This window comes from Tenrec ecaudatus, chromosome 14 (assembly GCF_050624435.1).
Source record: "Tenrec ecaudatus isolate mTenEca1 chromosome 14, mTenEca1.hap1, whole genome shotgun sequence".
In the NCBI taxonomy this organism is placed as follows: domain Eukaryota; kingdom Metazoa; phylum Chordata; class Mammalia; order Afrosoricida; family Tenrecidae; genus Tenrec; species Tenrec ecaudatus.
The window spans coordinates 70675849-70700650 of NC_134543.1; the positions used below are offsets into that span (position 1 = coordinate 70675849).

Consider the following 24802-nt stretch of genomic DNA (forward strand, 5'->3'; position numbering starts at 1 on the left):
CAAAAGGGCACAAGGGCACAGCCCAGCCTGGTACGGACTGGCCACGAGCGCAATGGACTTCATTCACAACTTACCGCGGCACTCCCGCGTCACGCAGCCGTAGGATGGGCGAAAACTACAGCGTCCACAATGCACCGCGCCACAGGCTCGCGGGCGCCCCCTAACGGACGCCGGCGCTCTGCCGGGAAGTGGTTCTAGTGGCGGAAGGCGGCTGTTGAGAACGTGTACACGAGTCAGGGAGATGTTGGGGCCGCCAGATGTCAGCAATGAACAATGAGACGGAAAAATGAAAGGGGAGAAAGCCCTCCCCCGGAACCGGAAACGCGAGTACGCTCCCGAGTCACGTGGGACGCACGCGCTGAAGCACTGAGACGGGAAAATAAAAGCGCGGGCTTCCTTATCCCGGGCCTTCAAAATCGGGAGGTGACGTTGGGAACCCTCCTTCAGGAGGCTCATTTTCCATATTCCGCCACGTCCGCTCTCCGTCCTTAATCTCCGTATTTCCCGAAGCCGCTCCAGCAATCGAGAGGGTTGGATCTGGGGGCGGGGGGTGGCACCTTTTTCCTCATTAACTCGCACTTCCGCCCCTGTCCAAGATGGCCGGCTGAGCGGCTTTTTCCCACCTTCAGGGGGCTGAGCCGTCGGGCCGCTGCGCGGGTCGCGGGCGTGCCGTGGACCCTGAACGGCACGTGCCGGCGCTGCAGCGCGGGCGTCGCCATGGACTGGAAGGAAGCGCTCCGCCGGCGGCTGGCGACGCCCGCCGCCGAAACGAAGGGTGAGGCCGCCCTCCGGGCAGCCCGGCGCTCGCCGCGGGGAGTGGACGGGAATCGCGGGGGAGGGGCCGCTGGGAAAGCCGCTCCGCGCGTCGGGAGCCTCTCCCGGCCCAGGGGGCGGGGTGGAGGGTGGCTCCGGGACGCTGAGCGGTTTGACCCCCGCCAGCCTCCCTGGGAATGGATTGAGGGGACGGAAAAGCCCTCGTAGACAACCATCCGACGCCCTGACCCAGACTTGTCATGCCAAGTAACGGAACCCACCAGGATTGATACGCCAATGGCCCAGCCGCCTCCCTCTGTTCTCCCTGTCCCGGGCTGATTTATTTCCCACCGTAACCATTTTCGGCTTCACAGTCTCTTGTTTACCGCATCCTTTCCCCTCCACACTTGGCCATTAACCCATCTGCTTAAATCCACCCTTCATCTTCTTCCTGCACCCAGGGCAGCTGAAAGGGACCGGAAAAAAGCAGAGCCGTGGTGAGTCGTTTGCTTTGTGATTCTTGTTCTCCGACTCAAACCAGGCCCTGTCCTCACTTTTCCTGGCGCATTAACTCTTCCTGCACGCTAAGGCCATTTTTGTAGCTCTCCTCCTTCCTCCTCAAACCACCAATACGCAGGGGGTACACCAAGACCGATGCTCGTTTGTATTTTTTATGTGAGGGGCATAGTGCATTTGGTTTTTGTTCCACCGGGTCAGACTGTTAACCAAACTTTCTATTTAGAGGTTCTGAAAAGCTTGAGTAACTGTGTGGCCAAAAGGGCCTGATTTGCGGCGGACAGGGGACTGGTTTAGCCACCACAACAATGCACCTGCTCCCACAGCCATCTCAGTGTGCCAGTATTTGGCTAAATACAGCCTGCCTCTCTTGCCCCGCACGCCTGACTCATCTGACCTTGCTGTGTGCGGCTTCTTTTTGTTTCTGCAAATGAAGAGGGACATGAAAGGACCATGATTTGACGATGTAGAAGAGGTGAAGGGAAAAAACGAGGGAGGTGCTGTCAGCCACCCAGACAGATGAGTTTGAAGAATGTTTTCAAGAATGGAGTCACAGATTTGACAAGTGTATTAAGTGTAATGGAGAGTACATTGAAGGTGATAAGGTTGTTTTAGAAAAAAAATTGAATACATAGCTTTGAAAAAAATTCCAAGTTTTGGGGGGTACCCACTTGTATGTCCTACACATCCCTTACTTTCAGCTGATGGCGTTAGGTTTTATATCATTTAGACAATAGAAGCTGTCTCAAACCTCACCAGTTCTCATTTGCCATTTCCCTCTGTGCCTGCAGCTGCCCTGATATGTTGCCGCCACTTTTAAAACTGTGATGGCCCTGTCTGACACAGTAAAGCACTCCCTTCCGTCTCTTCGCCGAGTTCACGCCTGCGTTATCCTTCCATCGTGCATATTTAGATTTTTTTTGTTCCTGATCCTTTCTAACAGCACGGACAACTCACTGCCATCCAGTAACAGCTGAGTCATAGCGGCCCCTGTGAGTTTCCTGCACTAACTGTTTAGAAAAGTATAAAGCTTAATCCTTCTCCCAAGGAGCTGCCTACCCTGTGGATCGCAGCCCAAGTTGTAACCACTGCACCACCAGGGCTCCATAACATGCAGTAATATTCCCATATCTTTGAAAAATAAAAGCAAAACAGTTGATCCCAAATCCCACTTGTTTTGGACAGATTTCCCCGAACCCTCAAACTCCAAATTCACTGCCATCGAGCTGATTCCAGTTCATAGTATTTCTATAGGACAGAGTAGAATTGTCCCTTGTGTGTTGCGGAGTTGTAAATCTGTACGGGAGCATAGAGCCCCATCCTTCTTTAGAGAGGCTGGTGGGTTCAAACTGCCGACCTTGTGTGTTTAGCAGCCCATGAGTAACCCAAGGAAAACTTCTCAAAATAAGTGTCTCTCCTTGTGCCTTTGCCCACGTTCTCCTCCCCTTCCTTTTGAACCCACTTCACTCTTTTCTCTGATAATCGTTGCATATCTATTTTGTGTCAAATACTATTCTAGACTATGCAGTGAACACAGCAGACAAACATCTCTGCCCCTGTAGAAATTGCCCTTTAATGTGAGCGAGCCCATAAACTAAATCAGTAAATTAGATGTTGTCGTAGTTGTTACTAGGTGCCATCGAGTCAGTTCTGACCCATGGCGACCCTATCACAACAGAATGAAGCCCTGCTTGGTCCGGCCCCATTTGTACAAATTGTACAAATCTCTCATTCGGTCCCACCTTTTGTGCTAGACCCCTGCACTCTGCAGATGGCCCCTCTCTTCTGTGTCAACAGTTGTTCTTCCTCTGGCTGAGTTGTCATTCAACACCTGGTTTTCTTAATACGTGTGGGTTCTGACTAGCTACAAAGTCAAATAAATTAAAACCTCCCCCTCAGAGAATGGTTCCTGCAATATGCACAGTTACTACCCTGAAGCATTCAGGATGGTTTAGGGGTAATCCATTTACTAATAAATTTCAGAAAACATTTATTTAGCACCTACTCTGGTGACACTGTAAGCATAAGCCTGCTAACCTCTAGGTCTGTGGTTCAAATCCACCAGCTCCTCTACAGAAGAAAGATTAAACTGTCTGTTCCTGTGGAGATGTACAGCCTTAGAAACCTTAAATAGGATCGAGTTCATTGTGACTCAAAACAGCCCCAGAGGACAAAGCAGAACTGCTGCCCGTGAGTTTCAGAAGCTACAAATCATTATGCGAATAGACAGCCTCTTCTTTATCCTAGAGAGCTACTGGTAGGTTCAAGCTGCTGACCTTGTAATTTGCAGCTTAGTGTCTAGCTTTGGGGCTAGGCATTGGACTAAGTAGAAATATTGCCTAATGAGACTTCACAGCTGCCTTTTGAACTTACTTGCCAGTAGCTACTTTTTTTTTTTAACATTTTACTAGGGGCTCAGACAACTCATTATCACAATCCATGCATATACATACATCAATTGTATAAAGCACACCTGTACATTCTATGCCCTCATCATTTTCAAAGCATTTGCTCTCCACCTAAGCCCTTTGCCTCAGGTCCTCCTTTTCCCCCTCGCTCCCCACTGCCCCTCCCATGACTGTACTTTTTAAAGAGCCGTGAGTGTGCTTTCCTGTAGTCATTGAGCTGCTAGCCACAGGTTGGCACTTTAAAGTCCCCAGCTGCTTCCTGGGGAAAGAGGAGACTGTGTCCTCCCACAAAGATTTACTAGGTCACCAAGAATCAGAGATGACTCAGGGGTAGTGGGATATGAGTGCTTGACTGGAAACCTAAAGGTTGGTGGTTTGAAATCACCCCTCCATAGTGGAAAGATGTGGTAATTCTCTTCCACAAAAATGATAGCTATGAGGGAGGACTATTCTGTCATGTAAGGTGGCTATGCATTTACATCAACAGCAGTGGGTTTGGCTCTGTTTGTTTCAACAAAACGAATTGAAAATTGTAGTCTGATATGGTGATAGACTTTGTTTTCAGAAGAGGAGCAGATGAAATCCCTGGCCTTGCCACAGTACTCGGTGTCAGAAATGAGTAGATTGCAATTCTTTAGAACTGAGGGGTCAAGATCTGCCACGTAAATGTTTAATTCTCCCTAGATGATCTCAGGACTGGGAGGTGAAAAACACCAGGTACCCATTGCTCTGGTCCATACATAATGTAGAGGAACAGCTGGAGGAGGCTGGTGGATGCCAGCAGCAAGTGGGTTGAGTGGTAATACCTTGTGTCAGCTTCAGAAGGAGGAATTTTGTGTTAGAGATGCAGTCATTTGGAAGGGACAGACTGAAACTCCATGAGGTCAAGGGCTGAGCCTGCTTTGTTCTCTCCAGGCTCTAGTATAGCACTCTATACATCGTAAACCAGAAAACCAAACTTGCTGCCATCTAGTTGATGCTGACTCACAGCAGCCCTGTAGGACAGAGTCGAACTGCCCCTGGGAGTTTCCAGGACTGTAACTTTATGGTGCTCAGTCAATATTTTTGGATGACTGAATTAAGAAATATTTAAGAAGCCTATAGGACAGGCAACATCTTAAGGAACAGACAAGCTATAATGATAGAAGAAACATTTTGAGAAGAGGCTATGTATGTGTGTTAGACCAGGTTGACTAGAGGAACAAATCAAGGGGCATATATGAATTAAAAAGAGCTTTATATCAAAGAGTAATTGTGTATTAAGAAAATGTCCAGTCCAGATCAAGTCCATAAGTCCGATATTAGCCTGTAAGTCCAACACTGGTCCATAAACTTGAAATCTGACTCTTCAAACTCATGAAGTCACATGCCATGATACAGAGTGCAGGAAGATTACAGGCTGGTGGGTGCAAAGTCTTGTGGATCCAGTGGCGGTGGACACTTCTCCAGGGCTCTGGCTGCCATCAGCTTGGCTCCATTTGGCTTGTCAACAGGAAGGTGAAGCAAAGAGAAAGGGTGACCCACCTCCAATGAGAAAGAAAGGAAGTTCACAGAATCTTCATGAAAAGGCTACGCCCACAAGAAGGCATCATCAGGCTGTGACCTGATTGACAGGCTAGACTCCACCCCTAGACTCATTTATCAAGTTGACATGTTGACATAAAATAATGTATCTACCACAATATGTAAGTGAAACTGTTTACAGTGGGAGGTAGTGATTCTGGGTAGTGTAAAGGTGTTAATATAGGTGTTCGGTGTCTAAACATAACTGAGAAGGCCTTTTAGCCCTGTTTTCATTTGCCTGTAGTGCCTAGGTTGACCTGAGTGAAAATAATTACTGACTGGAACACTGCTTGACCTGTCTTATTACCAGGGAAAAAAAGTGAGCAAGAATCAAAAGATGAAGAAATGGATTTATTTACCAAGTACTATTCAGAGTGGAAAGGAGGTAGAAGAAACACAAATGAGTTCTATAAGACCATTCCTCGATTTTATTATAGAGTAAGTGTTATCTAAGCAATTCCTTGTAGCTTTTATCATTTGAAAAGTTGGACCAAAGTTTATATTTTAAAAAATAAATCGAGCATTCTGTTTTAAATTTTATATATGTAGTCTTTCATTGTAGTCTGATCTTCTCACTATTGTGAAACATTTTGGACCTGATAAAATCTTGAATTTTAGTATAAGTTGCACTCTTCTTTTTTATAAGACTCCAGCTTACATGGTTACTTGCGTTACTCAAGGTGTCAATGTTTTTTTACTCAAGTGTGAAATAGTTCAAGAATGGTAAACTTAGAAAAACATTATATATATATATATTTCCTTGAGCCCAAATTGTTAAAATTTTTGAAATGGTGTCATGTAGGATTTAATGTTCATCTTAGGAATTAATAGAAAGATACTCAGATTTATCATACATAAACTCAGTTTATTGCAAAGTAGTGTTGTCAGCAAGGCATGCATGTAACACCTCACAATGTTTAGTTAGAACTAGAGAATCAGAACTAACTGCAATGCTAGTTCAGTGATTAGACTCCACATCTTCAGTGTTTCCTTTGATAAGTAGTCTCAGGCTGAAGGCTTGACCATCGTTCGAACTTGGTGAAGGTCCCTTGTAGCTAGAATCCAAGATCAACACGGCTGAACAGTATGTCCAGCCTACAACTCTGGCAGGGTCTCCTCCTCCTCAGAGAATGTCAGAGCTGACAGGCAGGCACTCTTGACTGCCTTCTCATGGTGACTGAGCTGAAATTCAGAATTTGTGAATTTCTCACCTTGGCTTCATGTTAGGTCCATTGTGACTTCAAGGACCGGCACATTATATTTTTCACCAGGGTAAGAGATTAGTCAAATGTTGCATCTTTTCTGTAAGGCTAGAGATTAGGAAGGTTTTTTAAATTTATGTCTCGAGGCTAGTTTACGAAGATTAACCCTGTTATCTTTTTGTTTGTCAGCATGCTGAGATGGCCCAATTTAAAGGTTGATTACCACATTTTTTTCACATACATTTTTCTCTGGCTAAGCTTAAAGATGTTTTACTTCTGAGTCACATTATAAGTAACTTGCATCAGTGGCTTAAGAATTATTATAGAAGCAACATAATGCCTTAAACATACTGCACTCGTGACTTAAGAGCATTGTGGAATCATGTGACTTGAGAACATTACAAAGAGCACACATAAAGGTTACAGATTTAAAGGATGTTAAGAAAGCTGTGTGTTGCTGACAGTGACATGTAGTGAAAAGAAAAGACGAAATAAATACTAATAGCATGGAAACAGCAACCACGGAGAAGAATTAACTTTGCATTCTTGGGTGGGTTTCTCTTGAGCCTATTCTATACTAATTTAATTTTTAACATTATTTTCAAAGATAGTAAAATTTTGCTTAGCTGGCGTTCTTAAGAAGTAAGATATTAATAAAAGTGAATTACTAAGGTAAATGATACTTATTTCCTCAAGCACATTTTCTAAAATTTGTATCTTAAAAACAACAAAATTCTACAATGTATTTTTAGCTGCCAGCTGAAGATGAAGTCTTACTGCAGAAATTAAGAGAGGAATCCAGAGCTGTTTTTCTGCAAAGGAAAAGCAGAGAACTGTTAGATAATGAAGAATTACAGGTAAGACGAGTGAAATGTTGCTTTAGATGTTAACCATTTCTTACGTGGACTCCTGCCATCGTGCACGGTGCTTCTCACTGGAGTCGGTATGAGTGGATGAAAGCTCAGGCTCTGGCGCGTGCATGCGTTTTAAGTCTCTAGGTGATTCTAACGCAGCAAGATGAGAACCACTGCTGTAGGGTCACACTGTGTCTAGGTGACACTGTCTTCAAATCCTGGCTCTTGTGTATGACATTCAGCAAAAGACTTTCCATCGCTGTGCTTCAGTTCTCCCCTGTGAAAGGGAGAGCATGGATTAAAGAGACAATGTAGGAAGAGGAGCCTTGATAGCATAGTGAGTGGTTCAAGGGCTTAACTGCTGATCCAGATGTCAGCATAGAAGCCACCCGCCGCTCCACAGAGAAAGATGTGGCAGCCTGCTTCTCTGCGCGTCCACAGCTAGGAAATCCTATGACAGTGATCCTCTCTCCCTCCAGGATTACTGTGTGTGTGAGCGCACCTAGGGTGTTGGTTTGGGGTATATAGGAGAACTTAGGACTTAGTAGGCATTCAATAAATGTTAGCCGTTTTTATTGTTATTAATCATCAAAAGAATAACAAGGAATAAGATTCATCTTGTTAAAAACTCTGCTATCAGTCTTTCATCATAATGGAAATGACATGTTTAGTGTGTTTTTAAATTTTGTTAACGTAAGACAACTTCATGTCTGCATTTCTCCTAAGAATTTATGGTTCTTGCTGGACAAACACCAGACACCACCTATGATAGGAGATGAAGCAATGATAAATTACGAAAATTTTTTGAAGGTTGGTGAAAAAGCTGGACCAAAGTGCAAGTAAGCATAAGATCATTAACCAAGGAGTACATGATGTTAAGTGTTTTTAAATGCCTCAAATAAGTGTTAAGGAAAATGTATCCCAGTGGCTTGACATTTGGAGTCAGTTAGCATTCTTAAATGAAATATGGTTTTCTATAAGCATGAAAAATTATTGCTGTGAAGTTATTAAAAGAAATAATATAGATTATTAATAACATTATAAGCCTTGATTCGTAGACAAAAAAGATGCAAAGAAAAAGAAGAATGAGAATATGTATGGCTTAATATTTTAGGTTTTGATATAAGTAGTCTAATTCTCAATGATTTTTTTCACTTCATTTAATAATTCACTTATTTGCTAATTCGTACCATTCAAGCTATTATTTACTAATTGATACAGAAATTGTTTTTATATTATGTTAGCAGATTTTAATCTTTTCTTCCTTCTCTTAGGCAATTTTTCACAGCAAAAGTCTTTGCTAAACTCCTTCATACAGATTCCTATGGAAGAATTTCTATCATGCAGTTCTTCAACTACGTGATGAGAAAAGGTAATGCAGTTTCACTGTGGCTGTATACTGTTTTGAGTCCATGAGTTTATAGTCGCTCTTTCATGCAACTCAACTGATCCAATAGGAATGGCAGAATTGCCTACCTTTTGATTGAGATTTGTTGTGTTATTATTTTGACTCTGTCCTAGCTCATTTTTCTGCCATAAATTTGAGTTCATTATTGGAAAGAAAAACAAAAATCACACTCATGTGCCCTAAAGATACTAGTTAACTACAAATATTAAAAGCTGAACCAAGAGTTCTATTTACTTTTTTAAAAGGTGATTAGGGTGTACAAAACTCTGCACTATACTTCTGATTTTTTTTCTTTTTAAAATCATTTTATTGGGGGCTCGTATAATTCCTACCACCATCCATACATATCCATGGTGTCAAGCACATTTGTACTTTTGTTGCCATCATCATTCTCAAAATATTTCCTTTCTACTTGAGCCCTTGGTGTCAGCTCTTCGTTTTTCCCCTTATCTCCCCCACCCTCCCTCATGAATTCTTGATAATTTATAAATTATTATTATTTTTCCATGTCTTATACTGACCGATGTCGTCCTTCACCCACTTTTCTGTTGTCCATCCCCTTGGGAGGAAGTTATATGTAGATGATTGTGATCGGTTCCCTTTCCTCCCTCAACCTTCCCCTTCCCCTCCTGGTATCGCTACTCTCATTATTGGTTCTGAGGGGTTTATCTGTCCTGGATTCCCTGTTTCCAGGTCTTGTCTATACCAGTGTACATCTCTGATCTAGCCAGATTTGTAAGGTAGAATTGGAATCATGATAGTGGCAGGGAGGAAACATTCAAGAACTAGAGGAAAGTTGTGTGTTTCATCGTTGCTGTATTCACCCTGACAGGCTCCTCTTCTCCCTGTGACCCTGCTGTAAGGGGATGTCCAGCTGCCTACAGATGGGTTTTGGTTCTCCACTCCACACTCCCTCTCATTCACAATGATATGATTTTTTGTTCTTTGATACCTGATCCCATCGACAGCTTGTGATCACACAGGCTGTTGTGCTTCTTCCACATGGGCTTTGTTGCTTCTCAGCTAGATGGCTGCTTGTTTATCTTCAAGCCTTTAAGACCCCAGACGTTACATCTTTTTATAGCCGGGCACCATCAGCTTTCTTCACCACATTTGCTTATGCACCCGCTTTGCCTTCAGCGATTGTGTCGGGAAGGTGATAATCATGGAATGTCAGTTTAATAGAACAAAGTGTTCTTGCATTGAGGGAGTACTTGAATAGAGGCCCAATGGCCATCTGCTACCTTAATGCTAAGCCTATACATATATGCACATAGCTCTATTTCCCCATTGTCATATATAAATATATTTACATATGTACATGCCTTTATTTAGATTTCTATAAATGCCCTTTACCTCCTAGTTCTTTCCTCTATTTCTTTTACTTTCCTTTTGTCCCACTGTCATGCTTAGCCTTCATTTGGGTTTCAGTAATTCCTCTCAGTTACATTGCCCTTGATCAAGCCCTACCAGGCCTCTTATACTCTCCTCACCACCAATTTGGATCACTTGTTCGCTTGTCCCTGGGTTTGTTAACACCCACTTCCTTTCGCCCGCCTCCCTCTCTCCCACAGAACCAAGAGTTTTAATGTATGGTTACATGGAAATAAGTTAATGTTGATTTGCTGGTAATTTTCCCTCACCACTGTATTAGATTGCCTGAAAAGTAGTTTCAAACCCATAACTGAAGCTGACCAGTTTGAAGTAACATTTACTTAAAATTAGAGAGTCGTGATCCTAATAAGTACCCTGAAAGTCTGTGAAGTGCTGTGTTTCTTCTTTAACTAATAATTTGGCTGCTCTAATGAGTCTCAGTAGAATAAAATCAGCTTCATTATAGGTATGATAATACATGAGCTGCCCCTGTTTGGTGCAGTACCAAGTATAACAGGTAAACAATACCCTCAAGGGCCCGAGTTTCATTCTGCCATTAAACACGGTAGAATTGTTGACATCTGCTGTTAATTCTATGGTATGTTGGTTTTGTTTTGAAAATACGGAGTTTATGAATAAGTAACGTGAAAAGAGTTAGGTTTATAGAATTATTGCATTAGCTCTTTCTCTCCCTTCATCTGTATATGCTGTTGGATAGCTCTTAATAGTTACATTTCATTTTATTTATTGTCAGTTTGGCTTCATCAAACCAGAATAGGACTCAGTTTATATGACGTTGCTGGACAAGGCTACCTTCGGGAATCTGTAAGTATTCGCCTATTTCATTGGTTATACATCAAAATGTTAACAGTAATTACTGGTGATCATTATTTGCTTCTCTTTTTGAATTTTTACAATGTGTTACTAACAAAAATGTGAACTTGGTCATTAAAACTTCTCTTTAGGAAAAAATATTTTCATTTAGCTTTTTCTATAGCTTTTAAAAATGCTGTTAAAGGTCAAGGTACAAGAATAGGATTAAAAATTGTTCAGACAGGAAAGACTCCATTATATGATTATTTTAAATGTCAGGACCACAAATTTTTCCTTAGAAAATATAAGAAAAAATAATGTGACTGTATGTCACCTATAAATTAGGTGCTAATGTAGATGGATCCAGGTTGTCAATACATAATTATAACTTCATGATTCCAATGTCTTTGCTTCTTGGAAATGTTGTTATCTAAACTACATAGACGTACTCCCCTCCCCCCCAATATAGACTCCTTTTTAGAGATGTGGGGGAGGGAAGGGAGTTGAGAATGAATATAAACAAAGTAATTTTAAATAGTGGCAAGTCGTACAGAGAACATACAGGATGATGAAGGAGCAGAGTTTGGTGAGCTAAACCTAAGAGGGCTGCTTTAGTAAGCTGGGGCTCTTTCTCTGAAATAATGCGTGAGCTGTAGCGATGCAGAATAAAACATCCTAAGCTTTTTGAAGATACTGTATAAAGGAAGCTACAGCAAATGGAATGTCTCCAAGGCAAAGTCAAAGTTATTCTATTCTAGGCAGAAGGAAAGTGTAGAGAGTCTGAGCACATGAGCAGGGGTTAGAGTGAAGGAGATGAAGTCAGAAAAACCAGAGAGAGTCACACATCGGACCTTCAAGACCACAGTAAGGAGGTTGGACGTTATTTTGAGGTTAACGAGAAGCTACTGAAACGTTTATGCTCCATTTTTCAGGATGTGATTACATGTTAAAATACCACTCAAGCTACTGTGTAGAGCAGGCCCACCGAGGACAGGTATCTGGCCCACTGGGGTTTTTTGCCCCGTTTGTTTTTTTACTTCAAAATAAGACATGTGCAGTCTGCATAGGAATTTATTTATAGTTTTGGGGTTTTTTTAAAACTATGGTCCGGTCCTCCAACGGGTGGGTCTGAGGGACAGTGAACTGGCCCCCAGTTTAAAAAGTTTGAGGACCCCTGGTATAGAGAATGGATTGTAAGACATTTAGGGAAGGAGTCATGAGGAGGCAGCTGCAGTAGTGCAGACATGAGACCCTGGGCCGAGGCAGCTGTGGAGAAAGCTAGAAATACATTATTCAAAATACAGAATAATTAGGATGCCTTCTCCTCCCGTGCCTTATCCTGACCTCAAAGAAAAAGACAAAAAAAACTTGCTACTAGATTGGGGGCAGGAAGTAAAGGGCAGATAGTAGCTAAATGAGGCTTAACATTTTAGTTTTAGACTTCCAGCAAGATGGTGAACTAGACAGACATCTACCCAGACCCTCTGTGACACAGACACAAGAGACCAAATGAAACATACAGAGGAAAAATATATTTAAAATAAATAAATAAAACATGATAATCTTAGAACGCTAAGTTAGAGGTTTCATAAGAGAGAATGCAGACTAGGAGAAGACACTAACTAAACCAGAGTTTGTGAGGAGAGACAGATGGGTAAAAATTAAACTAGCTGGACACACAGACATCTTCAACTTTTGCATGAAGCATTCAATCGTCCTGGCACATGAGTGCATGGTGACAAGAAAGGAGACAGTGGCCATGCCCCCGCAACCCGCTTATACCTGTACCTCCTGCAGCCCCACCTTGTAGGGGAGGGTCACTGTCCACTCCTGTACCACCTGGTCATCTGTAGGCAGCAGCCCACACCAGCCTGACCTGCCTCTGTGTGCAATCAGAGAACTGCCAACACATTCACATTCGCTATCCCATCTACCAAAAGACAGATGAGTGCCTCAGAATAAATACACAAACTTACATTCATCGATTAAAGAGAAGTAGATTTCCACGATGTCTCAGACTACAGGCAATTTCCGTTCACACGAAGGAAAGCTAGAGTGACTCAAACTGGTGGCCAAAATACAAACCCAGAAGAGCTCTTCTCAAGAAGAAACTCCAGCGAGGACCGCTGAGTCTGAATTGGCCTGACGGTCGTAGATTTGGTTTGGGGTGTTTTGATTAGGGAGAAGAAATAGGTGAGGGTATCATTTCACTGAATTACCTTTTAAAATCATTTTTAATTTTGAACTATGTAGGAAGTTACTTAAAATAAATAAAAAGCTAATTAGAAAAAAATAATATAACAGTTTCATGACCAGCATAACCATGAATATACTGTTAATGTTGAAAAAATTTTAGAACTGAAATTATATTCCAATAAATTAATGGAGAGTCATGGTTGAGCATTGAATGCTTTAAAGTTTTTTCCTTTTTTCTCTTTCAGGATTTAGAAAATTATATCTTGGAACTTATCCCTACTTTGCCACAATTAGATGGGCTGGAAAAATCCTTTTACTCCTTTTATGTTTGTACTGCAGTTAGGAAGTTCTTCTTCTTTTTAGACCCTCTAAGAACAGGTAAAAGAAAATCTTGTTTTGGAGATTACCAGAATAGTATTATTTCTAAGTCCCAGTCTCTAGAGAAAAATCTTGAACATGCCGTTGTAGTTATTTTCCTAATATCATTATCATTAGCAAGTGAGGTTCAAGGGAGGATAGAAGTACTCAAATCAGCAACAGTGCTTTGGCGTAGATTTCTATCTCTCAAGCTCCCTGTCATTCACTGGGACCAGCTGTAAGCAGCTGTGTCACAGTGGGAATGTCACTTAACCTCTTAGTTTCTCTTAGGAACTCAGTAAACAACCGGTGGGGCTTCTTCTGGTTCTCATAGAACTAGCTGCCCTTGATTAGTGATATGCTGTAGGACTATTCCCTTTTTGAGGAGAAATATGCAAGAACCATTTAACCATGATGTCTGTCTCTCTTTCTTAATTAAGTGCCCTGTATGGAGATTTGGAGTCCTGCTGGTGTTGTGGTTACAAGTTGGGCTGCTAACATGAGGTCAGCAGTTTGAAACCACCAGCTGCTCTGTGGAAGACCAGGCTTTCTACTCTTGTAAACAGTTACGGTCTCAGAAACACAGAGGGCCCGTTCTACTTGTTCTTTAGAGTTGCTATCAGTCAGAATTGGCTCAGTGGCCAAGAATTGTTGGATACTGGGGTTGGGAGCCCTGATGGCACAGTAAATTACACATTAGGCTGGTAACCTCAAGGTCAGTGATTCAAAACCACCAGCTGCTATGCAGCAGAAAGATGCCTTCTACTTCCTTCAAGATTTATAGCCCCCAGACCCCACCAGGGCAGCCCTCCCTGTTCCAGAGAGTCACTGTGAATACGAGTGGGCTTATGGAAGGGAGTTTGACTTTTCTTAAAATGTGGGGATTAGAGGCTTAGTAATTTGACATCATGCACAGTATGCTTTATCAATTGTCCCAACCTGCTCAGATTTAAATGTGTTTTACCGGAGCAGAGAAAGGCATGAAGGAGACCCAAATCCAGGTGCTGAGCTCTCCTTCTGTTAAACACCCAGCTGAGCCCATCAGTCTTTTTCAGTCTCCTACACTGCAGACACATATGACTCTTTTCTCCTTGAGGTTTTACAAAGTAGTAATACTAGCTACCAGTTTTGACTCTTGAATATCAGACATCTTTCATTTGCTCCTTATAATCTCATAAGATACAAGTATTATTCACACTTTATGCTTAAACAACTGAGAATTAAATAGATTACTTATCTAGAAGTGGCACACAAATTTTCATCTGTCTGCTCTTAACTATGCCTCTATTGCTTCCAGAACCTTCCACGTGAAAATGGAGATAGTATCCTTATTTGATTATCAGCATTATCATAAATATAGCCAGAAAATAATTAACACTATGTTTTGGTGAGATTTTCATTTCAGTGTAAGTTGGAAAAGACATCACTTGAATGTACACAGGGGAGTGTACAAGTAGACGTCCATGCAGTGACGTCATTCAATATCCCCACAGCCTTACGGAGTCAAGGCTGCAGAGCACAAGAACTGACAAGCTTTAACAGAACAATTGTGTCATACCTTCTCAAAAATACGTTTTAAAAATTGAGTTGCTCTTGTTTGAAAGTGAAATCAAGTAACTGTGTTTCCTTATATTCTATAAAGGGAAGATAAAAATTCAAGATATTTTAGCATGCAGCTTCCTAGATGATTTGTTGGAGGTAAATATGTTTTTATGTTGGTGATGGTTTAATTCTATCACCTGACAGCTGCTATCCTCTAATTGTGTCTCTTTGTTTAGCTCAGGGATGAGGAACTATCCAAGGAAAGTCAAGAAACAAATTGGTTTTCAGCCCCTTCTGCCCTAAGGGTTTATGGTATGTTCCTATCTTAATGGTAAATTTAAAGTTTTCTATTCCTCAGTTAATTGGCTTTCAGCAATTTTATATAAAGTGTAATTTACCTTAAGATCAATTCTAATTTTCTGAAGCTCTAGTATTCAAGATTATTGAAACTACCTTGTTTAAATACCAACACATTTGTATTTTGGTAAACTCTTTGTAACTTCTTTAAGGTACTACACTTTCTTACTTTCCAATGGAACCAGAAAATGTTCTTTGATCCTTTCTTGCTGACTCAGATCATCTATTTCTTGCATTGTGATAAAATGCTGTTCTCTGGCCAGAGGCAGGTAGGCTAGGGCCTGGTTTGCTCTGTTACTGAACTCTATTAGCCTGTTTTCTGTGCTATATTATCCAGTTAAGTGGTTCTTCCCAGGATGCCTTCTTTAGGGCATCCCTGACCTCTGCTTTCAAGTGCCCGCATCGGTGCTACTTGTTGACCCCAACCTCCAGCCAGCTGAGAACCCTGGGAAAGTCCTAAAAGTTTGCAACTGAAAACAAGTAATGGCATAAATGAACTAGCCCAAACACCGTGGCTTCACGTCTGCTTTTCTCTGACTGTTCTAGTGTAATGGTTGTCCTGATCAAGATCGCAAGGGTAGCTGATAAAGAGCACTACTGTTTGAAAAATGAAAATACCTATCTTTTATTATTTTAATTCGTTTGTTGTGGTAGAAGTGTCTTTTCATGGTCTCTCTTCCCCAGGTCAGTATTTGAACCTGGATAAGGATCACAATGGCATGCTCAGTAAAGAAGAACTCTCCCGCTATGGAACAGCGACAATGACCAATGTCTTCCTAGACCGTGTCTTTCAGGAGTGCCTCACTTACGAAGGAGAAATGGTAGTAGTCTCAGTCTCTTGTTTTGTTGAAGCAGGGCCACTGTTTCAACATTATTATTACTTCATTTCACACCAGGGCTTCACTCAAAACATTTTTTAATAATGCACATTTAGAAAAAAAATGACACATTCTTCTGCAATCCAAATACACAATAGTTTGGAGAACAGCAGAACACAAAGCCACATAAGAAAAGGAAGAAATGCCCGCGTAAAAGGACAGGCTACAACGATAAGAAAGTGTAGGTGGGACGGGCATCGCTTCTGTGGTTTTCTTACTGAGTCATCAATGTCAGACGTCTGCTCGTCAGCTGGCTCCATCGCTCAGGGCTTAATGACATACCTTTTCTGCCTGGTTTCATTTCACCTTCTTAATCCACCCAACATTCTCTCATCTCCATGAGGACTTTCCTTCGCAGTCTCAAACACCGACGTTCCGCGGCTCCCAACGTGGAACCTGTTTTCATCTCTGATGCTGCCCTGCTGGGAGGCTGACTAGCTCTGGAAGGGGCCACAGGCCTGTTTCTCTACAGGGGTTTCAGCAGCAGCTGGATCTGTCAGACTCTATAGCCTTTTGCCAATTTCACTATTGGAATAACTGCCAGATGAGCTTGAAGAAACAAGTTCCTTTGATTTCGGCATTGCTCTGTTCAAGTAGCCAGACAGTCTCCTGCTTGGTCGCTCATGACTGACAGAGAACGAAGTCCAGATGCCGTTTTTTATGTGACCCCGTAGCATTTTTGCAAGGTTCCCTGGAGGTGCAGCAGTTACATACGAGGCTGCCATATAGCAGCACAGGGGTGCAGGCCTCCCATCTCCCGTGGGGCACTGCTGTGGCAGCCTGACAGATGCTTGCCCTACTCCATCCTGTAGGGCTGCTCTCTGGTGAGACCCACTGAATGGCAGTGAGTTTACGTTTGGAACACGTCTTGAAAACAATGGGCACACACAAAGAAAAGTATGCGCCAAGTAAATCATCTGAGATTCAGATCCTGTACTACTAACAAATTTGCCTAAATGTCCTAGTTCCTTAATGGGCTCAAGATAAGTAGAAAATGTAATCATCAGTGTACCTATTACAAAGGAATGCCAAGTAGTAAAAGGTGGTCTGACAATCTTGGAAATCCTGTTGACTTTTCATCTTGATGATAATCATTAAATTAGATCAAATAATTTTTAAAAATTAGATCAAGTAATAGTACCATATCTGCTAGGACTTACATCTAAGAATCAGCATCCTTCTAGAGAGGCTAGGTAAGTTGCTAAAGGTTACGTAATATACTTTTAACCTTTGACCACTGTTAGGCAACATACTTGAGAGAAAATTGTAAGTAGCCTTTAAGTCACCATTTTTGCTGTTAAAAACATAGGTTACAAATCTGGCAAATTTTCCAAAGCAAATCCTTAAGTCATATTGTCGGAAAAAACACAGTTTTAAGTGTTACGTTTCCCCTTTAATAGTTTGCTAAACAGTCTTGTTAGACAACTGCAAAGGAAGAGGGGCCAGCCTCCCAGACTATTTTGTGCCTCACAGCTATTGACGTGTGGCAGAGGGGAGCCTTTAGTACACTGCTGACTGCTGGGTAATAGAGAAAACTAGAGGCCACCACCAGGGTTTGAATTCAGCTCTGATGAGGCTGCATTCCTTCAATTTGTTATACTTCAATTTATATAGAAGTCCGTGATCATAACCTATGCACGCACCTTTCTAAGGATACAGTCTGATTTTCTAAGTGAGGCTTTCCCAAGTCATCGTCATCTTTTCCCCCTGCAACAGATGTCACGTGTGAGTCTCCCCTTGGGGTAGGGAAAGCTCTGTTTTCTTCATGCCTTTATTCCTCTTATTTGTACCCTGTTGCCTCTCTTTTGAATAAGAACAGTTTGAGTTCACTGCAGAATATCTGGCAGGCTAAAGATGGGTTTCCTAAAAAGCAACCTTACTGAAAATCATCTAGTTTGTAATATTTAAACAGTATTTCAAAATAGTTTCTTAAATGTAATATCTTAGTTCTAGATAATTGCCAAAATGACTATGCTTAAATTAAGATACCAATGTGTAGTGGCTGTGTAGGAAACCTTAGGCCCTGTAGCCTGAACAGCTTCAGATCATCAGATGCTCCCCTAAAGATTAATTCCAGTCAAGTGTCCCTTCCTTGTTGTAGGACTACAAGACCTACCTTGACTTCGTTCTGGCATTAGAAAACCGAAAAGAACCCGCCGCGCTGCAGTATATTTTCAAACTACTTGATATTGAGAACAAAGGATATCTGAATGTCTTTTCCCTTAATTATTTCTTCAGGGTAAGTCTCAGTCATGTAAGATATTTTATACCACTTGATTTCAAATACCTCATGAAAGTTTTACTTGATTTGTAAATTTCTCACCAAAATGCTTTCATATAACAGATTTCAGAAGGGAATTAAGATATATATCAATTAAGATATATATATAATTTATATACTTTTAAAATTTCCTTCTGAAATATGTATATCATAATTTCTTTCTGATATATATATATATATATAAATGGATAAATCAAAGCTAATTTGGGATGCAAAATACTAAAATGTATGTTACGTATGTGTCAAGGGCTGTATTCCTCCTTGAAGACCCAAATGTGCATAAAAAATCCTGTGTTCTCATGGAATCCAGGAAAGGAATGGGAGTAGTGATACCAGGAGGGTAGTGGGAATGTGGGGAGAGGAGAAAGGGGGAACCAATCACAATGATTGGCACATAACCACCAGCACCCCCAGGGAGATGAACAACAGAAACTGGGGGAAGGAAGACTGTGGTTGGTATAAGATATGAAAATAATAATTTGTAATATATCAAGGAGTCACAAGGGTGGGATGGAGGAGAAAAAGAGGAGCTGATAGCAAGGGCTGATAGAAAGTAAATGTTTACAAAATAATGATGGCAACATGTACAAATATGTTTGATACAATTGATGTATGGATTGTTATAAGAACTCTAAGAGTCCCCAATAAAATGATCTTTTAATAAAATAAAAACAAATTCTAAAAATAAATTCCTGTGTTCTTAGTGATCAAAGTTATGGAAAGGGTGACAACCCTGGGTGCAGTATAGCGCCTATGAAGCACATAACTCTCCTCTAGTTCTTTAATATATCCTCCCCTTAGAATTGTGGTTTTTATTTGTTTTACCTCTTTAATGTTAGGTTTGTGTATGTGAATTGGTATCATTCAGTACGTGAAAGCCAAGACAGATAACCTTCCAGAAACAGTAGTAGGAGTAATGGTTCCCTGAGGGTGCAGGAGGCGGCGCGGCGGCTGGGGGAGGACAGCAGAGTGCATAGCACTGGTGACTGTATAACCCCACTCAGTGGGATCAAACAGCAGATTTTTATGGAAATGCATACATTGAATTGTGTAAGACATGGCACCAAAAATAAAACTATTATAGGGAGGGGAAAAGGGGGCTTCTTGGGGTAGGGTGAGGGAGGGAGGGAATAAAGGGGAGCTGATATCAAGGAGTTTAAGAAGAAAGAAAATGTTTGAAACTGATTATAGTAGTAATTGTGCAATACTGTTTGATGTGATTAAACTATGGAATGTTATATCTTTAAGATATTAAATAAGTGTGTAATATAAAACCCCAAACCTAGTGCCCTCGTGTCAGTTTTTATTCATAGCAAACCCCTATATAGAATTTCCAAAATAAAATCTTTACCAAAGCAGGCTGCGCATTTTTCTCTCTTTGTAATACAGCTGGTGGCTTTGAACCACCAACCGTGTTGTTAGCAGTCTGACATTTGATCCACAGCACCACCGGGACTCCGTAAGATCCTATAGAAACTTCAGTTTAACAGATCAGGAGAGGTAGCTCTTTCCACATAAGTTTTACAGACTTACATAACTGCAAAATTTTTAATTGCCACACTCTAAACAGGCGTCCTCAAACTACAGCCCTCAGACACTGATCCGGCCCGCCGGGTGTTTCTGCCCCGTTTGGTTTTTTACTTCAAAATCAGATATGTGCACTGTGCATAGGAATTTTTTTTTTTTAAACTATAGTCCAGCCCTCCAGCGGGTCTAAGGGGCAGTGAACTGGCTCCCATTTGCAAAGTTTGAGGGCCCCCTGCTCTAAAACGTTTAACTTACAAACTGGCCAGAATTTTGTGCTGCATTTCAGAATGAAACATTTATAAATAGCACCTACTTTGTGCCTCAGTTGGTCTCAAATTATATTTGGTAAGCATTCATAAACAGCAAGTGTGAGAGCAGGAACGTCTTGGAAGACAAACATTGTAAGAAACCCTTGAAAGACAAGATAGTCCTGAATTTGAATAGTGACTTTTCCACTGGATAGAATAGTTTTATGGTAATGAGCCACTCCATCACCATATTTCCAGAGCTAGTATTTAGAAGACTAATTTTTATCAACAATAAAGATTTGACAGTAGGAAGAAATTTTGTTTTAAGCAATGAAATGGTGTTCCCCCATCTTTATCATAGCCTGTTTGCCCCTGGAGGCCTTTGTTCCCACATTTAAAAATATTTTTTGTATATTTAAATAGGTATTTGTTTACTAAGTTTGTCCTTTTGAGTTTCATAGTATAAATTTCATGGTAAATAGCTTAAAAGTATTCCCATTATGAAATTTCAGTTACGTAGTTACAAAATATCATAAGGATGCTAATCCCAGTATTAGCAAACCTTTAAAAATTGACCACTGTATAGGCTTACATCAATTGCTAATCCGAGAAGATAATAGCAGTTCCTCTTAGGTATGTCCCCACATTGGATCAGAATTAAATGAACATTGAATTGTAGAAAAACAAAGTATCTTTTGGACACTAAACTCTCCACCCTGCTCACAAAGATGTTAGCGTCTGCCGCTTGTTAGGTGCTCCGTTTCCAGCTCATAGCAGCCCTCTGTGCAGCAGCAGCAGCAGCGGACACTGCAGTCGTCACACCTGCTGTGTCTTAGTCCTTCGTGGCAGCCGCTTGTTTCAGTGCAACTCGTGACGTTCTTCCGCTTTTCACTGATCTACTTTTCCAAGCTTGATGTCCTCTATCTGGTTTCTCCAGATAAGATGTCCAAAATGGGGGAGAGGCAGTCTCACAAACCTCACTTGTACAGAGCATCTACGTATCAGAGCTTGTTAATACACCTTCCTCCAAGCTTGATGCTTTTTTCTTCATATATTCCAACTCGTTTGGAGATTGAATATTCTTAGAATATTAAATTTTGTTTACATTTGTTATTTCATATATGAACCTATATTTTCAAAGATTTGTATTTATGTTAGATTTCATGGACTAAAGTTAAAAGTCCTAGGGGAGGAGATGAGTCAGTCAGGGTGCGATGTAGTACCGATGAACACAGCTTTCCCCCAGATCCTGGATGCTTCCTCCCCCCAACTCCCATGATCCAAATTCTACCTTGCAGGACTGGATAGGGCAGAGGTTGTACACTGGTGCGTATGGGAGCTGGAGGCACAGGGAATCCAGGGTGGATGATACCTTCAGGACCAGGGGTGTGAGGGGCGATACTGGGAGAGTAGAGGGTGAGTGGGTCGGAAAGGGGGAACCCATTACAAGGATCCACATGTGACCTCCTCCCTGGGAGATGGACAGCAGAGAAGGGGGTGAAGGGAGACTCCAGATGGGGCAAGATATGACAAAATAACAATCTATAAATTATCAAGGGCTCATGAGGGAGTGGGGAGGGAGGGGGGGAGAGGACCTGGTGCAAAGGGCTTAAGTGGAGAGCAAATGCTTTAAGAGTGATTAGGGCAAAGAATATACAGATGTGCTTTACACAATTGATGTATGTATATGTATGGATGGTGATAAGAGTTGTATGAGTCCCTAATAAAATGTTAAATAAATAAAGTTAAAAGTCCTGGCACTGGATCCTGGAATCCTGGCCTGGTTGTAATGCAGTTGTTCATCTTATGTGAGTGATAGAAGGGGCTGGATGTTATACTTCCGATTCCACCACTGGGATCCAAGAGAGTACTCCGATCCTGACCTTGTTAGTCTCTGTAGATATTCTGAGACGGGCAACCACCTGATACAGAGTAACATTTGGGTCACAGTTGAGTAATTACCAAGAATTTTAAGTTTCACATTTTGCATAGTAAGTGATTTATCACTTAAAATATTAGTTGAACTGGGTTTTTAGATAAAGTTTATACAAGGGAAGAATTTGAAGAAAAGTCAGCCTTTTTTTCCTGTCAAATAGAAGGCAAGATAAAGGAGGCTTTATGTTGGAGCCTTGAGAAGGGATGACATATGAGCAGTATTTATGGAAAATGGAGGAGTGTAACAATTGTTCTGGTTCTTTTTCAGTCTTATCATTTCCATCTGAAGTTCTCAGTAGCTATACTGTAAGATTAGAAAAGGAAATGGTTACGCTGATCTGGTTTTCAGGTTTTGCTGCCTGGATATGGAACGATATCAAGGAAGCTGAGCATATTGGCAAGATGAGGCTTGTTATCCAATAGAAAAGGAAGTGAACCTACGCAAGGCTGAACTAGGGCAAGAGGACAATTGTCATGTTTTCTTTTGTTTACACTTTTCTTTCTTTTCAATGCAGGCCATACAGGAACTAATGAAAATCCATGGACAAGATCCTGTTTCATTTCAAGATGTCAAGGTTACTTTTTCCTTTAATCTACATATTAGATAATTATCTATATTAAATGAATTTTCTTTGAAAACAGCTTATGAGCTATGAAGTATGTACTAAAAATAAATTATTAGGTGTTATTCTGATACTTAAATCATAAGTTGAGACATTTGGACTTGCTGCTTTGTATAACTTTTAGTTTATCAGTCTTGTGTACTCATTGGAAGCATTAATTCATTTTTCTTGAAAATTAAGAGAATCAATATAGCCTGCAAACTTTCATAGACTGTTCAGCTATTAACTGGATTCTTTACTCGGGAACTATTCAGATTAGAGCATGTTTTTGGTCTGCTAGGAGTTGAGAGACGTTAATCCTGCCACATGGAAGCGACACTATTTGGAACATCCTGCTACTCAGTCAGACTTACCAACTGTTAAGCACTCAGTCTTCAGCACTCATTTAGTTTCAGGTTGAGTAACATAAAATGCCCACTTTCATGCAAGTATAAGGGAAAGGCTATTTTGGTGTAACATTAATGAAATTTAAAAGTTTGCATTGGACAATTTTAGGAACAGCCCTAGACAAGGTGGTGTTGCAAACATATAAAATTAAAAGTTTACACATTTACCTGAATTGTGCTAGGGTTAGGGGCAGAGGATACCTATAGTAAAAAATAAACCCAAGTTTCTACATGTACAATTCAGTGGCGCCGACCACATTCAGAGTGTGCTTCTAATCTTAATGCAGTTTGTCGCTTTTAGATACTATTAAAATACTGAGTAATCTTACTATGAAAAGTTTAGAAGCCATGTATTCCTGAGAAACACTCATGATACTATCGGAGTTCTTCCCCTCTGCGACCTAAAGCCTGGAAGTTGATATCAATATTGGAAGGGAAGCTTTATATCTCGACTCTGAAATGTTTGGTTTTAAGTAGTAAATCACCATTTAGAAGAGAGCAGGAGTATGTTGTTCTTGTTACGTGCCCTCAAGTCGGTTGACCCACAGTGACCCTGCGTACAACAGAATGAAAGTGCACAGTGCCACCATTCCCAAGTGTCGGAAGCTAAAAGGGCAAACCGCACTGCACTAGATCATTCTAACTAGCAACGTAGCTCAGATTAAACTCTGAGCCGCTTTCTGCACTTGTATAATTTAGAAGAGCTATCGCCTAGCTAAGGAGACTTTCACTAAGAAATAATTTTGTGATTGCAGGTAAAGGAGATTGCCTGCTAAGTGAGGACAGAACAAGGAGAAAACGCGAGCGCACAGACACTTCACATAAGCACAGTGTCCCCCTGAATTTTAGTTCATGTCATGGAAAGTCTTAAAGTGAATAAGCTTTCACCGTTTTTTCCCCACTTACAGGATGAAATATTTGACATGGTAAAACCAAAGGATCCTTTGAAAATCTCTCTTCAAGACTTAATCAACAGTAATCAAGGAGACACGGTCACCACCATTCTAATTGATCTCAATGGCTTCTGGACGTATGAGAACAGGGAAGCCCTCGTTGCAAATGACAGTGAAAACTCCACAGACCTCGATGATGCGTGATCTGGGAAACACGAATGCTGTGTGAAAACCTTTCAAGAGTTCTCAGAAATGGTCTAAATAAAATGCTTCCGCATCCCTGTATAATACAGCAAATGTGTTGGTTACTGGAAATTTGGTTGCAGTGATTTAGAAGCCTCCCCTGCCCACACATCCAAAAAACAAAACAAAACAAACCTGCCGTCGAGTTGATTCTGACTCATGGCAACCCTTTAGGATAGGTTAGAACTGCCTCAGTGGGTTTCTGAGACTGAAACTAAAATGTTTTACAGGAGTAGAAAGCTCCGTCTTTCTCCTGCTGAGCTGGTGTTTGTGACCCAATGTGTAACCACACCACCAGGCTCCTTAGTTTGGAACGGTAGGGCCAAATAACTGATTTTTAGGAGAGAGTAAATTCTGATCTCATTTAACTTCTCTGGTAAGTGTGGTTTATGCAAAAAAGTGTCCATTGTAAGCTTTTGAACTATGTAGAAAAGTGGTTTTTCTC

General features: G+C 41.2%; 2 protein-coding genes across 6 annotated transcripts in view; one reads left to right on the plus strand and one right to left on the minus strand.

The window, feature by feature from the left end:
• Positions 1-773, minus strand: part of PRORP (protein only RNase P catalytic subunit) — a 133059-nt gene extending 132286 nt beyond the window's left edge. For both annotated transcript variants that reach the window (XM_075532395.1, XM_075532394.1), the window contains exon 1: positions 75-773. The gene's annotated coding sequence lies outside the window, so the exon portion shown is untranslated. The remainder of the gene's footprint in view (positions 1-74) is intronic.
• Positions 387-24411, plus strand: PPP2R3C (protein phosphatase 2 regulatory subunit B''gamma). Of its 4 annotated transcripts, none has more exons than XM_075532403.1 (13): positions 387-775; positions 5551-5678; positions 7195-7299; positions 8023-8135; positions 8571-8668; positions 10833-10903; positions 13333-13465; positions 15087-15142; positions 15223-15298; positions 16028-16164; positions 18323-18460; positions 22728-22787; positions 23977-24114. In XM_075532403.1, the coding sequence occupies exons 1-13, from the start codon at positions 718-720 to the stop codon at positions 23995-23997; spliced, it is 1194 nt and encodes a 397-aa protein (XP_075388518.1). In that variant the 5' UTR covers positions 387-717; the 3' UTR covers positions 23998-24114. The 4 variants fall into 4 exon arrangements, with proteins under 4 accessions (XP_075388518.1, XP_075388515.1, XP_075388516.1 ...); XM_075532400.1 differs by lacking the exon at positions 23977-24114 and adding an exon at positions 24130-24411 and having other exon boundaries at positions 388-775; XM_075532401.1 differs by lacking the exons at positions 387-775; positions 23977-24114 and adding exons at positions 928-1250; positions 24130-24411.
• Positions 24412-24802: the final 391 nt, after the last annotated feature.

What these genes read in the sequence shown, in the direction of transcription:
- PPP2R3C (XM_075532400.1), top strand. Translation starts at nt 718, where the DNA reads ATGGACTGGAAGGAAGCGCTCCGCCGGCGGCTGGCGACGCCCGCCGCC. An exon ending in TTTAGACCCTCTAAGAACAG is followed by an intron (nt 13,466 to 15,086) that starts GTAAAAGAAAAT and finishes TATTCTATAAAG; the next exon opens with GGAAGATAAAAATTCAAGAT. An exon ending in TTCTGCCCTAAGGGTTTATG is followed by an intron (nt 15,299 to 16,027) that starts GTATGTTCCTAT and finishes TCTCTTCCCCAG; the next exon opens with GTCAGTATTTGAACCTGGAT.